The 14,025-nt window shown below is 42.4% G+C and overlaps 1 protein-coding gene across 8 annotated transcripts in view; it reads right to left on the bottom strand.

Annotated features, from left to right (window-relative positions):
• Nucleotides 1-10,084: 10,084 nt before the first annotated feature.
• MX2 (MX dynamin like GTPase 2) overlaps nucleotides 10,085-14,025 on the bottom strand; it is a 47,659-nt gene continuing 43,718 nt past the window's right edge. For all 8 annotated transcript variants that reach the window (XM_003823906.4, XM_063601291.1, XM_055105146.2 and 5 more), the window contains 2 exons: nucleotides 12,487-12,741; nucleotides 10,085-11,494 (listed from right to left, as the gene is read on the bottom strand). In XM_003823906.4, the coding sequence (XP_003823954.1) occupies nucleotides 11,252-11,494; nucleotides 12,487-12,741 (498 nt within the window). In that variant the 3' untranslated portion in view covers nucleotides 10,085-11,251. The remainder of the gene's footprint in view (nucleotides 11,495-12,486; nucleotides 12,742-14,025) is intronic.

Raw genomic sequence — 14,025 nt, 5'->3', positions numbered from 1 at the left:
TTCATCTGCCTTCCGTGTGTTGATTTTTCATGACTCTTCAGAGGGTGAAGGGGGAGTTTTCCCTTGGCCCCTACCCCATCAACACTGGTGTTTACAATACTGGGAAAGGTCTGGTGGCCCTTCCCAGATCATTTTTTCCCAGATAGGGCCAGCTGTCCACTGGCATTCACACACAGGAAAGAAATGGTGCATTGTGGTAAATCCCATTACATGGGGATTCACTGAGCAAAACATCCCCTCTCTTGCCCTCCTTTTCTCCCTCTGTCTCCTCCCTTCTTCACCTCTTCCCTTTCTTTCTCCACAAACACTTACTGGGCCCCATGCTGGCTTCTATGCTGGACGTTGGTGATATGCAAATGAGTAAGACAAAGCCACTGCCCCTAAGGAGACAGGTGGGGGGCACAGGTGAGCAAGGAAGGAGTGAGCTACTAGGAGCTGGAGCTAAGTGCCACTCTTGGGGCTCATTCCAGAAGCTGGAAGTCCAGGAGAGAGACTTTGAGGGGGTCTTGGGAGCAGCGGCCAAGAGGAAAGTGTTCAGGAATTACTCATGGAGGAAGCGAATAGGCCACTTCAAAAGCTCATTTTCCATTTCCCGATACACAGGAGTTATGGTGAAAAGTAGAACATGTTAATGCTTTCCTTGAGCTGGGCTTCCAGCTACTCTGGAGGCCAAGGTGGGAGGGTGACTTGAGCCCAGGAGTTCGAGGGTGCATAAGCTGTGTTTGCACCACTGCACTCTAGCTTGGGCTACAGAGTAAGGCCCCAACTTATAAAAATAACAAAAACAAAACTTTCCTTGATCCTTGTTTGTGTCACAGATGTGAGGACAGCTAAGCCCTGAAAACTCAGCTCTGTGCTCTAGATTTCTGTACCCCACAGTGCCAGGCGCGTGCTAGGCATTCAGCACATGATCGAGGGGTGCTCCGGTGAGGTCGAGCATGAGGGCTCACAGTGATGACAGAATAGCTCAGCTAAGGGCCAGTGTCTTGCCCCCAGGGAGATCCAGAACTGATATTTCAGATTGTGGCCCTCTCTTCTTTATTCCTGCTCCTTCTACCTGAAATATAAGTGCCTAAAGGTGCCATCACCTCTCATAATAGAAGCCGGTGCAAGAAGTATTTGGGGCTGGGCCTCTGCTGTTCCTCTCCAGACCCTCTGAGCAGCAAGGGAGCTGTATGGACAAGTTTGCTATTTCAGAGCATTCCCCAGTACTAACATGGGTGAATGTCCATGAAGTTTATCCAGTAGAAATTGGGTTTACCTAACCAGCTGCCAAGCAGCCACTATCAGAGGCGCTGCAGGTAAAGGTAGCCAGGCAGCCTTTCTCTGTTGTTCTTGAAAAAAAGAAAAGAACTTGTATCCGAAGAATGCAAGGCTTTTAAAATTATCAGGCCCAGAGAGACATTAAAATAAGACAGCAACCACTCCCTACTCCCCACTTTCAGCTGTGTGTTCATCTCTTGAAACCTCTTACTATTGCCACAGGTATTAATAGCTATGGATTAACCTAATAATGCCACACTGGACGCTGTAATCCACACCCTGTAGCTTAACAATGTATAGTCAATCACTCCGATATGGTTTGCTCTGTGTCCTCACCCAAATCTCATCCTGTAGCTCCCATAATTCACTCATGTTATGGGAGAGACCCGGTGGGAGATGATTGAATCTTGGGGGTGTGTCTTTCCTGTGCTGTTCTCATGATCCTGAATGGGTCTCACAAGATCTGATGGTTTTAAAAAAGGGAGTTTCTCTGCACAAGCTCTCTCTTTTTTCCTGCTATCATCCATGTAAGATGTGACTTGCTCCTCCTTGCCTTCCACCATGATTGTGAGGCCTCCTCAGCCATGTGGAACTATAGGTCCAATAAACCTCTTTCTTTTGTAAATTGCCCAGTCTCAGGTATGTCTTTATCAGCAGCATGAAAATGGACTAATAAGCACTTATCAATGTTATTTCTGTAAACCAATGAGAATTCCTGACAAACAGCTTTGTATCAGCCCTCTCCCTGTCTCCCCCTTTTGCCTTTAAAAATCCACTTATAAATGCCACTTATCAGAGTGTAGATTCAGGGCAACTTAAATCTGTGCTCCAACGTTGCAATCCTGAAGCTTGGCCCAAATGCACTCCCTACTTAGATTAATTTAACCTCAACTTCTTTTATGTATTTATTTTTTATTTCAATAGTTTTTGAGGAACAGGTGGTGTTTGGTTACATTGACAAGTTCTTTAATCGTGATTTCTGGGATTTTGGTGCACCCATCACCCAAGCAGTGTATACTGTACCCGATGTCTAGTCTTTTATCCCTCACCCCACCCTCACCCTTCCCCCTGAGTTCCCAATGTTTATTGTATCATTCTTATGACTTTGCATCCTCATAGCTTGTATAATCTCACTTATGAGTGAGAATATACAATGTTTGGTTTTTATTCCCGAGTTACTTCACTTAGAATAATGGTCTCCAACTCCATCCAGGTTGCTGTGAATGCCATTATTTCATTCCTTTTTATGGCTGAGTATTAGTATTAGTAGTAGTAGTAGTAGTAGTATTCACATATATATATCACATTATATATATATACACACACATATATATCACATTATATATATATACATATATATCACATTATATATATACATATATATCACATTATATATACACATATATATCACATTATATATAGATATATCACATTATATATATATACATATATATACACACACATATATATATATATATAACATTTTGTCCACTCGTTGATTGGTGGGCACTTGGGGAATTGTGCTGCTATAAACATGTGTGTGCAAGTGTCTTTTTCATATAATGACTTATTTTCCACTGGCTAAATACCCACTAGTGGGATTGTTGGATCAAATGGTAGATCTACTTTCAGTTATTTAAGGAAACTCTACTGTTTTCCATTGGTTGTACTAGTTTACATTCCTGCCAGCAGTGTAAAAGTGATCCCTTTCACCACATTAATGCCAACATCTATTATTTTTTGATTTCTTGATTGTGGCCCTTCTTGCAGGAGTAAGGTGGTATCCCATTGTGGTTTTGATTTGCATTTTCCTAATAATTAGTGATGTTGATTTTTTTTTATATGTTGGCCATTTGTATATCTTCTTTTGAGAATTGTCTATTCACATCCTTAGCCCACTTTGTGAGGGAGTATTTGTTTTCTTCTTCTGATTTGTTTGAGTTCCTTGTAGATTCTGGATATTAGTCCTTCGTTGGCTGCATAGTTTGCAAAATTTTCTCCCACTCTGTATGTTGTCTATTTACTCTGATAATTATTTCTTTTGCTGTGTAGAAGCTTTTCAGCTTAATTAAGTCCAATCCATTTGTCTTCATTTTTGTTGCATTTGCTTTTGGGTTCTTGGTCATGAACTCTTTGCCTAAGCCAATGTCTACAAGGGTTTTTCCAATGTTATCTTCTAGAATTTTTATGGTTTTAGGTCCTAGATTTAAGTCTTTGATCCATCTTGAGTTGACTTTTGTATAAGGCAAGATATGAGGATCCAGTTTCATTCTTCTACATGTAGCTTGCCAATTATCCCAGCACCATGTGTTGAATAGGGTGTCCTTTCCCCACTTTATGCTTTTGTTTGCTTTGTCAAAGTTCAGTCAGCTATAAGTATTTGGCTTTATTTCTGGGTTACGTATTCTGTTCCATTGGTCTATGTGCCTATTTTTATATCAGTATCATGCTGTTTTGGGGACTATAGCCTTGTAGTATAGTTTGAAGTTGGGTAATATGATGCCTCCAGGTTTATTCTTTTTGCTTAGTCTTGCTTTGGCTATGTGGGCTCCTTTTTTGGTTCCATATGAATGTTAAGAATGTTTTTCCTAGTTCTGTGAAGAATGATGGTTGTATTTTCATGGGAATTGCACTGAATTTGTAGATTGCTTTTGGCATTGTGGTCATATTCACAATATTGATTCTATCCATCCATGTGCATGGGATATGTTTCCATTTGTTTGTGACATCTATGATTTCTTTCAGCAGGATTTTGTAGTTTTCCTTATAGAGGTCTTTCACTTCCTTGGTTAAGTATATTCCTAAGTTTGTTTGTTCATTTTTTTTTTGCAGCTATTGTGAAAGGGGTTGAGTTCTTGATTTCACTCTCAGCTCTCAGCTTGGTCACTGTTGGTGTATAGAAGTGCTATTGATTTGTGTACATTGATTTTGTATCCTGAAACTTTACTGAATTCATTTATCAGATCTAAGAGCTTTTTGGACAAGTATTTTAAGGTTTTCTAGGTATATAATCATATCATTGGTGAACAGTGACAATTTGACTTACTCTTTACTGATGTGGATGCCTTTTATTTCTTTCTCTTGTCTGATTGCTCTGGCTAGGATTCCCAGTACGATGTTGAATAGATACAAGTGGTGAAAGTGGGCATCCTTATCTTGCTCCAGTTCTCAGGGGGAATGCTTTCAACTTTTCCACGTTCAGTATAATGTTGGCTGTGGGTTTGTCATGGATAGCTTTTATTACCTTAAGGTATGTCCTTTCTATGCTGATTTTGCTGAGGGTTTTAATCATAAAGCGATGCTGGATTTTGTCAAATGTTTTTTCTGCATCTATTGAGATGCTTATGTGATTTTTGTTTTTAATTCTGTTTATGTGGTGTATCACATTTATTGACTTGCATATGTTAAAACATCCCTGGATCCATGGTATAAAACCCACTTGACCATGGTGGATTCTTTTCGATATGCTGTTGGATTTGGTTACCTAGTATTTTGTTGAGGATTTTTACGTATTTCATCAGAGATATTGGTCTATAGTTTTCTTTTTTTGTTATGTCCTTTCCTGGTTTTGGTATTAGGGTGATACTGGCTTCATAGAATGATTTAGGGAGGATTCCCTCTTTCTCTATATTTTAGAATAGTTTCAAGTTTTTAAATTGCCAAGATTTCAATCTTGCTCCTTGTTATTAGTCTGTTCAGAGTTTCTATTTCTTCCTGGTTTAATCTAGGAGGGTTGTATATTTCCAGTAATTTATCCGTCTCCTCTAAATTTTCTAGTTTGTGTGGATAAAAGTGTTCGTAGTATCCTTGAATGATCTTTTGTATTTCTGTGCTATTGGTTGTATTATCTCCTATTTCATTTCTGATTGAGCTTATTTGGATACTCTCTCTTCTTTTCTTGGTTAATCTTGCTAATGGTCTATCAACATTGTTTATCTTTTCAAAGAACAAGCTTTTTGTTTCCTTTATCTTTTGTATTTTTTTGTTTCAATTTCATTTAGTTCTGCTCTGATCTTTATTTCTTTTCTTCTTCTGGGTTTGGGTTTGTTTTGTTCTTGTTTCTCTAGTTCCTTAAGGTGTGACTTAAGATTGTCCATTTGTGCTTGTCTATTTTTGATGTAGGTATTTAATGCTATGGACTTTCATCTTAGCACCACTTTTGCTGTATCCCAGAGGTTTTGACAGGTTGTGTCACTATTATTATCATTCAGTTCAAAGAATTTTTTAATTACCATCTTGATTTCATGCTTGACCCAACAATCATTCAGGAGCAGATTATTTAATTTCCATGTGTTTGCATGGTTTTGAGAGTTCCTTTTGGAGTTGATTTCCAATTTTATTCCACTGTGGTCTGAGAGAGCGCATGATATAATTCCAATTTTCTTAAATTTATTGAGACTTGTTTTGTGACTATCATATGGTCTACCTTGGAGAATGTTGCATGTGCTGATGAATATAATGTATATTGTTGGTTAGAATATTCGGTACATATTTGTTAAGTCCATTTGTTCTAGGGTATAGTTTAAGTCCATTGTTTCTTTGTTGACTTTCTGTCTTGACGACCTGTCTAGTGCTGTCAGTGAAGTATTGAAATCCCCCACTATTATTGTGTTGCTGTCTATCTTGTTTCTTAGGTCTAGTCGTAATTGTTTTATAAATTTGGGAGCTCCAGTGTTAAGTGCATATGTATTTAGGATTGTGATATTTTCCTGTTGGACTAGTCCTTTTATCATTATATAATGTCCCTCTTTTGTCTTTTTTTTTTTAAACTGTTGTTGCTTTAAAATCTGTTTTGTCTGATATAAGAATAGCTACTCCTGCTTGCTTTTGGTGTCTATTTGCATGGAATATCTTTTTCCACCCCTTTACCTTAAGTTTTGTGCGTTTTTATGCATTTGGTGTTTCTCTTGAAGACAGTAGATACTTGGTTGGTGAATTCTTATCCATTCTGCAATTCTGTATCTTTTAAATGAAGCATTTAGGCCGTTTACATTCCACATTAGTGTTGAGATGTGAGGTACTATTCTATTTATTATGCTAGTTGTCTGAATACGTTGTTTTTTTTTTTTTCCATTGTGTTGCTGTTTTATAGGCCATGTGAGATTTATAATTTAAGGAGGTTCTATTTTGGTGTATTTCCATGTTTTGTTTCGAGATTTAGAATTCCTTTTAGTAGTTCTTGTAGTGCCGGCTTGGTAATGGTGAATTCTCTCAGCATTTGTCTGTCTGAAAAAGACTATTTCTCCTTCATTTATGAAGCTTAGTTTTGCTGGATACAAAATTCTTGGCTGATAATTATTTTGTTTAAGGAGGCTAAAGATAGGACCCCATTCCTTTCTAGCTTGTAGTGTGTCTGCTGAGAAATCTGCTGTTAATGTGATAGGTTTTTCTTTCACCCTAATGCTTTTGCCTTATGCCTCTTAAGATTCTTTCCATTGTCTTAACTTTAGATAACCTGGCGACTATGTGCCCAGGTGATGATCTATTTGCAATGAATTTCCCAGGTGTTCTTAGAGCTTCCTGTAGTTGGATGTCTAGATCTTTAGCAACATCAGGTAATTGTTTCTCAATTATTTCCTCAAATAAGTTTTTCAAACTTTTATATTTTTCTTCTTACTCAGGAACACCAATTATTCTTAAGTTTGGTTGTTTAACATAATCCCAAACTTCTCTGAGGCTTTGTTCATTACAATTATTTTTTTCTTTGTCTTTGTCAGATTGGGTTAATTTGAAAGCCTTGTGTTTGAGCTCTGAAGTTCTTTCTTCTGCTTGTTTCAATCAATTGTTGAAACTTTTTCCAGTGTGTTTTCCATTTCTCTTTAAGTGTGTCTTCAATTTTCAGAAGTTGTGATTGTTTTTTATTTATGCTATCTAGTTCTCTGGAGATTTTTTCATTCATATTCTGTATTATTTTGTAAATTTCTTTTAGTTAGTATTTACCTTTCTCGTGCCTCCTTGAGTAGCTTAATAATCAACCTTCTAAATTCTTTTTCTAGGAATTCAGAGATTTATTCTTGGTTTGGATCCATTGCTGGTAAGCTGGTGTGATCTTTTGAGGGTGTTAAAGAACCTTGTTTTGTCATATTACCAGAATTGTTTTTCTGGTTCCTTCTCATTTGGGCAGACTATGTCAGAGGAAAGATCTGGGACTCAAGGGCTGCTGTTTAGATTCTTTTGTCCCACAGGGTGATCCTTTGATGTGGCACTCTCCCCCTTCTCCTAGGAATGGGACTTCCTGAGAGCTGGACAGCAGTGATTGTTACTGCTCTTCAAGGTCTAGCCACCCAGTGGAGCTACCAGGCTCTGAGCTGGTACTGAGAGTGTCTGAAAAAAGCCCTGTGATGTGATACGTCTTTAGGCCTCTCAGCCACAGATACCAGCACCTGCCCTGGTGGAGGTAGCAGGGGAGTGAAGTGGGCTCTGTGAGTGTCCTTGCTTGTAATTTTGTTTAGTGTGCTGGTTTTCTCAAATGCTGGTTATGCTAGCAGTGAAGTTGTCACGTGGACAGATTCGGGACCTCTGGCTAGCCAGGATATTACAGGCAGTGGAATTAGCTGTTGTTTTCTTTTTCTCTTGGGGCAGGGTTGTTCTGTTATGAGTTGCTGTAATGGCTTGAGTGGGTTGGCCTCCAGCCAAGAGGTGGCGCTACAAAGAGGGCAATAGCTGCCACAGTATAGGGAGGATACAAGCTTGCCCTAAGGTTGCCTGGGTAAGTATTTCTGTTTCTTAAGTGATGGGTGGGGCCGTAGAGCTCCCACGAGATTATGTCTTTTGTCTTTGAATACCAGGGCAGGTAGAGAAAGACCATCAGGTGGGGCAGGGTTAAGCATGTCTGAGCTCAGATTCTCCTTGGGCAGAGCTTGTTATGGCTGCTGTGAGTGATGGGGTGTGCTTCTCAGGCTTATGGAGATACATTCCCAGGGGGATTATGTCTGCGTCTGCTGTGTCATACAGGACACCAGGAAGGTGAGGGAAAGCTGGCAGTGACAGGTCTCATCCAGCTTCCACGCAGCCAAGAAGGCCAGTCTCACTCCCACCATGCTCCCCCAACATCCAACAGAGCCGATTTTATATCCATGCCTGTAGTGCACAGGACTGAGATCTTGCCGCAGGTTACAAGCCTCCCTGTTGAGAAAGCAAGCAGGGCTTTCAGGCCATGCCCCCCCGCCACCCCCGGTCATGGCTTCTGTGCTCCTACCTGCACTTCCCATTTCCCCTTCTCCCTGCCCTGGATGCTGTCCTGGAAAATTCACGATCAGTCAGCATTATTACAAAGTTCAGCTGGAAGTCTCCTCCCTGTGGCCCTTCCCCACTTCCACTGGCTGCCCTCCCCAGGGACCCCTGTGAGATTAAAGTCAGAAATGGCTTCCCTGGGTTTCCCTGGGGACCAGGAGTGCCTGCAGGGCTCTTCCCACTGCTTCTACTACTTTTATATTTCACTCGGCTCTCTAAATTTATTTCAGCTCTAGATACTGTTAAATCCTTCCCCTATGATCTGGATTTTTGGGTTCCCCAGTGAGGATGTGTGTTTGGAGATGCTTTCCCCTCTTACATTTCGGGTGCTCACAGTTTTTCGGCTGTCTCACAGTGTTTGCAGTGACAAGCCACTTTGTTCAAAGGGTCTGTGAATTCTTTTGGTTTTCCTGGTATGTTCCTGTGGTGGTTCTTGGAGAAAAAGCTCACAATGTGAGTCTCCACATGCTGTTCTGTCCATCCAAGTGGAAACTGCACATTAGTCCTGCCTCTTACCCACCATTTTCCCTCTGGGAAAAAAAAAAATAGCCAGCTTCTTCCTTTTAGGTTGACATTCTTACTTTTGGAAATCAGTGCTAATGAAACCCAAGTGTTCCTTATGGAAATGTAGTTTGAAGAGTGAGGCTCCCTTGGACCTCCCAGCCTTGTCTAGCTTCTGTGTGACTGTGATGCATGGGTTAGCCCAGGTGAGACACACAGAGGAACAACACAGACTTCCCACAGAATCCAGAGAAAGAATACATCTGCTGTTTTAAGCCATTAAGTTTTGGGGTGATTGTTACACAGCAATAGATAACTGGAACATATTCCCAAATTCCACGTTTGGAGGATTGCAAGCAATCGATCAATGTCAGCCTTTCCATGATCATTTGGTTTGCTTCAGGCCAGATCTGCTGCCTTTTGAATTAGAGATACCTTTTTCCAAGTTTTTGGTCATTGCTCGAGTTTTGTGTTCAGAATGCACATGTCTATTTTCTTACTTGCTGTAATGGAACAAATTATGCCCCCACCCTCAAATTCATATGCTGATGCCTTAACTCCCAATGTGACTGCATTTGGAGGTAGGGTCTTTAAAGAGGTGATCAAGCTTAAATGAAGCCCTAAGGGTGGGGACCTGATTCAAGAGGACTGGGATCCTTGTAAGAGAAAAGAGAGAGGCCAAGCATAGGCCTGGTGAGAAGGTGGCAGTCTGCAAGCCAAGGAGAGAAACCTCAGGAGAAACCAAACTAGCAACACTTTGATCTCAGACACTTCCAGCCTCTGGAGGTGGGAGGAAATAAATTTCTGTAGCTTAAGCCACCCAGCATGTGATATTTGTTATGGCAGCTATAGCAGACGAATACACTAGCATTTGAACACAAATCAAAGAGACCTCTGCAAGAGAGCTCTTGGGGATGCTGGTCAAGCTGTGATTTTTGACTTGAACTTTCTTTTCCAACATCTTTTACAGCAAATGAAGAAAGAAATTCATGTAATCTTTCTCGTCTGTACCCCTGAACAAAGCTGAATGTTTTTGAGGCACTCTTTCCATCTCAAACTTGGGTTTTAAAACAAATCAGCAATGATATTTATTCTATTGTCTTTTTATTAAGGAATCTATATGTTCATCATTTGAAACATACAGGAAAACATGAAGAAGAAAAGAAAATTACCCATAATGATGATCACTGGTGTGAAGTTCTCTCTCTCTCTCTGTGTGTGTGTGTGTGTGTGTGTGTGTGTGTGTGTGTGTATTCAGAGACAGAGTCTCACTCTCACTCTGTCACCCAGGCTGTAGTGCATGGTGCAGTCATGGCTCACTGCAGCCTCAAAATCCTGGGCTCAAGGGATCCTCCTGCTCCAGCCACCTGAGTGGCTGGGATACAGGTGTGCACCACCATGTCTGGCTACTTACAAACAAATTTTTTTAGAGACAGGGTCTCCCTGTGTTGCCCAGTCTGGTCTTGAACTCCTGGGCTCAAGTGATCCTTCTGCTTCAGTCTCCAGAGTCACTGGGATTACAGGTATGAGTCACTGAACCTGGCTACATTTTTACAAAGTTTCTTTGCTTTATTAAATTCCTCTTCAAGACTTAACAGAGCAATGGAAGCTCATCATAATCAGGGAAACAAGAAGAAAAGAGAATCACTCAGGCTCCTTTCTGGCGGGGGAGTGGAGAGGCTGGGAAACACAATGACAGTGAACCATGGGAAGCAGGGGGCATGGCCACTGGATCTGAAAGGGACCAGCTAACAGTCACTAAATGTCCAAGGCCTGGGCTTGAACAATAGCCTCAGGTATCTCCATCACTTACACAGCACTCATTCGTTCAGTGAGATGTCATTTATTAAGCAGTTACAATGCTGCAGGTGCTGTGCAAGAGACTGGACATACAAAAGAAGAATTTGACCCAGACCTTCCCCCTCTGGGGTCTCATAATCTTGTAGGGGGAAGGGAATACAAATACAAATTAGCGAAGAATGATAGCAGTATCTTAGGACACTGTAACTGTGTGCTACAGGACCCAAGGACTGGAGAGCCATCCCTTCGTGAAGGTCAGGGAAGAGCTGGGTGGTGGAGAGAGCTGAGCCTGTGTGGACCCCTGATGCATGCTCTGATGCTGAGGGAGTACAGTAGAGATGGACACTGATAGTGACAGAAGAGTTTGGCCCCAAAGCAGAAGCGGCATCCTGCACCGACTCCCCTTAGAATGAATGAGTACGCACAAGAAAACAACCACAGGCATCGCCGCCCTTCAATGGATCTCTTTGCTGGAGAATTGACAGAGTGCGTGTCGTGCCTGAGTGAGCCGGTAAATTCTCTCCTTAAGGATTCTTCTCTTGGTAGCGGTCTCACTCTGCTCTTGAAGCAGCCAGGAATAGCGATTTTTTTCCTGTAGTATCTGCATCATGGCTTTCTGCAAGGAGTCACCATTCTCTCGGAGCATAAAATACTGAATTATAAATGGGATCTGGTTGGCGAGACGTTTGCTGGTTTCCTGGAAGAGGGAGAAAGAAGGGTTTGCTGGAGTGGTCTCAGCCCAAGGCCTGTGGTTGCAGAGAGAAGGCATGGAGTTCCTGGATGCGCACATGGTTGCCTGGCGAAGCCCTGGTGGTCTCGCCCACCTCCACTCCAGTGGTCAGCATCAAGCCCCATGAAGGTTCTATTTGTGCTGACCCCTCTTTACTTCCAGGCATCCCCTCTAGCACTAAGAAGCCCCCTGGTAGGCTAGCAAGCCCATATCACCTCTGGGCATCCCCACAGCTCCTCCCTGCTGGAGAAACTCCCCCAGCCCAGGACTCCCCTGGCCCCCTTCTGGGTATGCACCAGGGCCGTTTCGAATCCTCCCCTCATTCCTTCTTCATAGGCACAGCCAGTATGCCTGGCAGCCAGGTGCCCATGGCTGGGAAACCACTCTATTCTGATTGAGAAAGGGCTTCGGGAGGTGGGTGTCTTTGCAGTTGAAAAGCTATTTTTTCTTCCTGGGAACAGTGATACTTGCATATTGGATAGACAGTCAGAGGCCAAAAAGTTCACTGGGTCACAAAATCTAGGGAAAGGAAATTTCATTCCTATCTTGTGGGGCTGGCAAGTGTGGCATGTTAGTGCCTTCTGAACACCAAGGAAAGCTAGTTTATAGTCACTATCGTTGACGTTTGTTGTATTTTGCTGTATTCTGATCATAGTAATTTTGTAATTCATGGACCGCATAAGAAATATAAGGAATTTTGGGGTCAGAATTCATTTTGAGTACACGCTCTGCCACTTTAAAAATTGATTGTGGGCAAATTAATTAAAAATGCCTTCATAGGGTTCATGTAAAATTATAAATGAGAAAATATATAAGTAGTTTATCATAGTACAGAAGGGCTTAATACATTGTAGTGGCCCCTCCCTCCTTCCCTCAGCAAAGCCTCTCTAGGTTAGCATAGCCCCTACTCAGCTCTGCAAATGCCAGAGAGCACGGCTCCTGCCCCGCCGGGAACTCACCAAGAAGTAGGCATTCAGGTGGATGCCTATTTCAGTAAAGGAGGAAACTGAAGACTCATTATTGGGAAAATGAGAGTTCAACTTCATATTCTGTGAAGGCATCCCCAGAGGGTTAAAAATCTCTTCTCGGACTTTCTTCAGAACAACACTGTAAATCTGATCTTGACAAAAAACCATCTGCTCCATTCTGAACTGAAGTTGGATCATGTTTTCTGCCTTTGCTGTGTGTTTCACTTTTATGTCTTCAATCTTGCTCTGGTTAGATAAAAAAGACAAACACATTACTTCTTTTTCTTCTTTCCTGTTGGCTTAAACAAATTTGGAAGTACTATTATGTTGAACTCAGAAATAAAACGAATCCATAGTCAAAGAAGTCCTGAGACTTGAAATGATGATTTTTAGAAAGTCCCACTTCGCCCTTTCTGTCCTTATGAACCCGGTTTCCTCACTCCCCACTTGCGACATACCTTCTCTCCTGCCCTTTCTTCCTCTCTGGCCATCCCCAGTCCCTCCTACACCACCAGCTTTCTGCTCCTTCATCAGGAACAGGCTTAGTCCATACTGTTGGGACGGTGTCAGTCATTCCTGGGGTGCTACTTCTGCTAGAATGGTTCCAGTGCTGACGAACACTGGGATAATAGTGTGATATACCTGTTTCCCAGGAATCCCAGGACTCCTACATCACCCATGCAGTCAAGGAAGAAAGAGGTTGGCTGGGCATGGTGGCTCATGCCTATAATCCCAGCACTTTGGGAGGCCAAGGAGGGTGGATCACTTGAGCTCAGGAGCTCGAGACCAACCCGGCCAACATTGTGAAACCTCATCTCTACTAAAAATACAAAATTAGCTGGGCGTGGTGGCACACGCCTGTAATCCCAGCTACTTGGGAGGCTGAGGCAGGAGAATGGCTTGAACCTGGGAGGCAGAGGTTGCAGTGAGCTATCATGCCATTGCACTCCAGTCTGGACGACAAGAGTGAAACTCCATCTCAAAAAGGCTGGGCGCGATGGCTCATTCCTGTAATCCCAGCACTTTGGGAGGTGAGGCAGGTGGGTCACCTGAGGTCAGGAGTTCGAGACCAGCTTGGCCAACATGACGAAACCCCCATCTCACTAAAAATACACAAATTAGCCAGGTGTGGTGGCAGATGCTTGTAATCCCAGCTACATGGGAGGCTGAGGCAGGAGAATCACTTGAACCTAGGAGGCAGATGTTGCGGTGAGCCGAGATGGCACCATTGCACTCCAGCCTGGGCGACAGAGTGAGACTCCATCTCAAAAAAAAAAAAAAAAAAAAAAAAAGGAAAGAAAGAGGTGATGTAGCAGAGAAGGGGGGTCACAGGGTCACTGCCACGGACTGAACATTTGTGTCCCCCGCCCCCCAATTTACATGTTGAAACCAAAGTAGGAAGGTAATGGTATTGGGAAGTGGGAGGCAATTAGTCATGAGGGTAGAGCCTCACGAATGTGACTGAGGCCCTTATAAAGGAACCCCAGAGAGCACTCTTTCCACCGTGTGAGGATACACAAGAAGGTGGTG

Source organism: Pan paniscus, chromosome 22 (assembly GCF_029289425.2).
Source record: "Pan paniscus chromosome 22, NHGRI_mPanPan1-v2.0_pri, whole genome shotgun sequence".
NCBI classification, from domain to species: Eukaryota; Metazoa; Chordata; class Mammalia; order Primates; family Hominidae; genus Pan; species Pan paniscus.
Note: the sequence above shows the minus strand (reverse complement) of the source record. Positions and strands in the feature narration are given on the sequence as shown.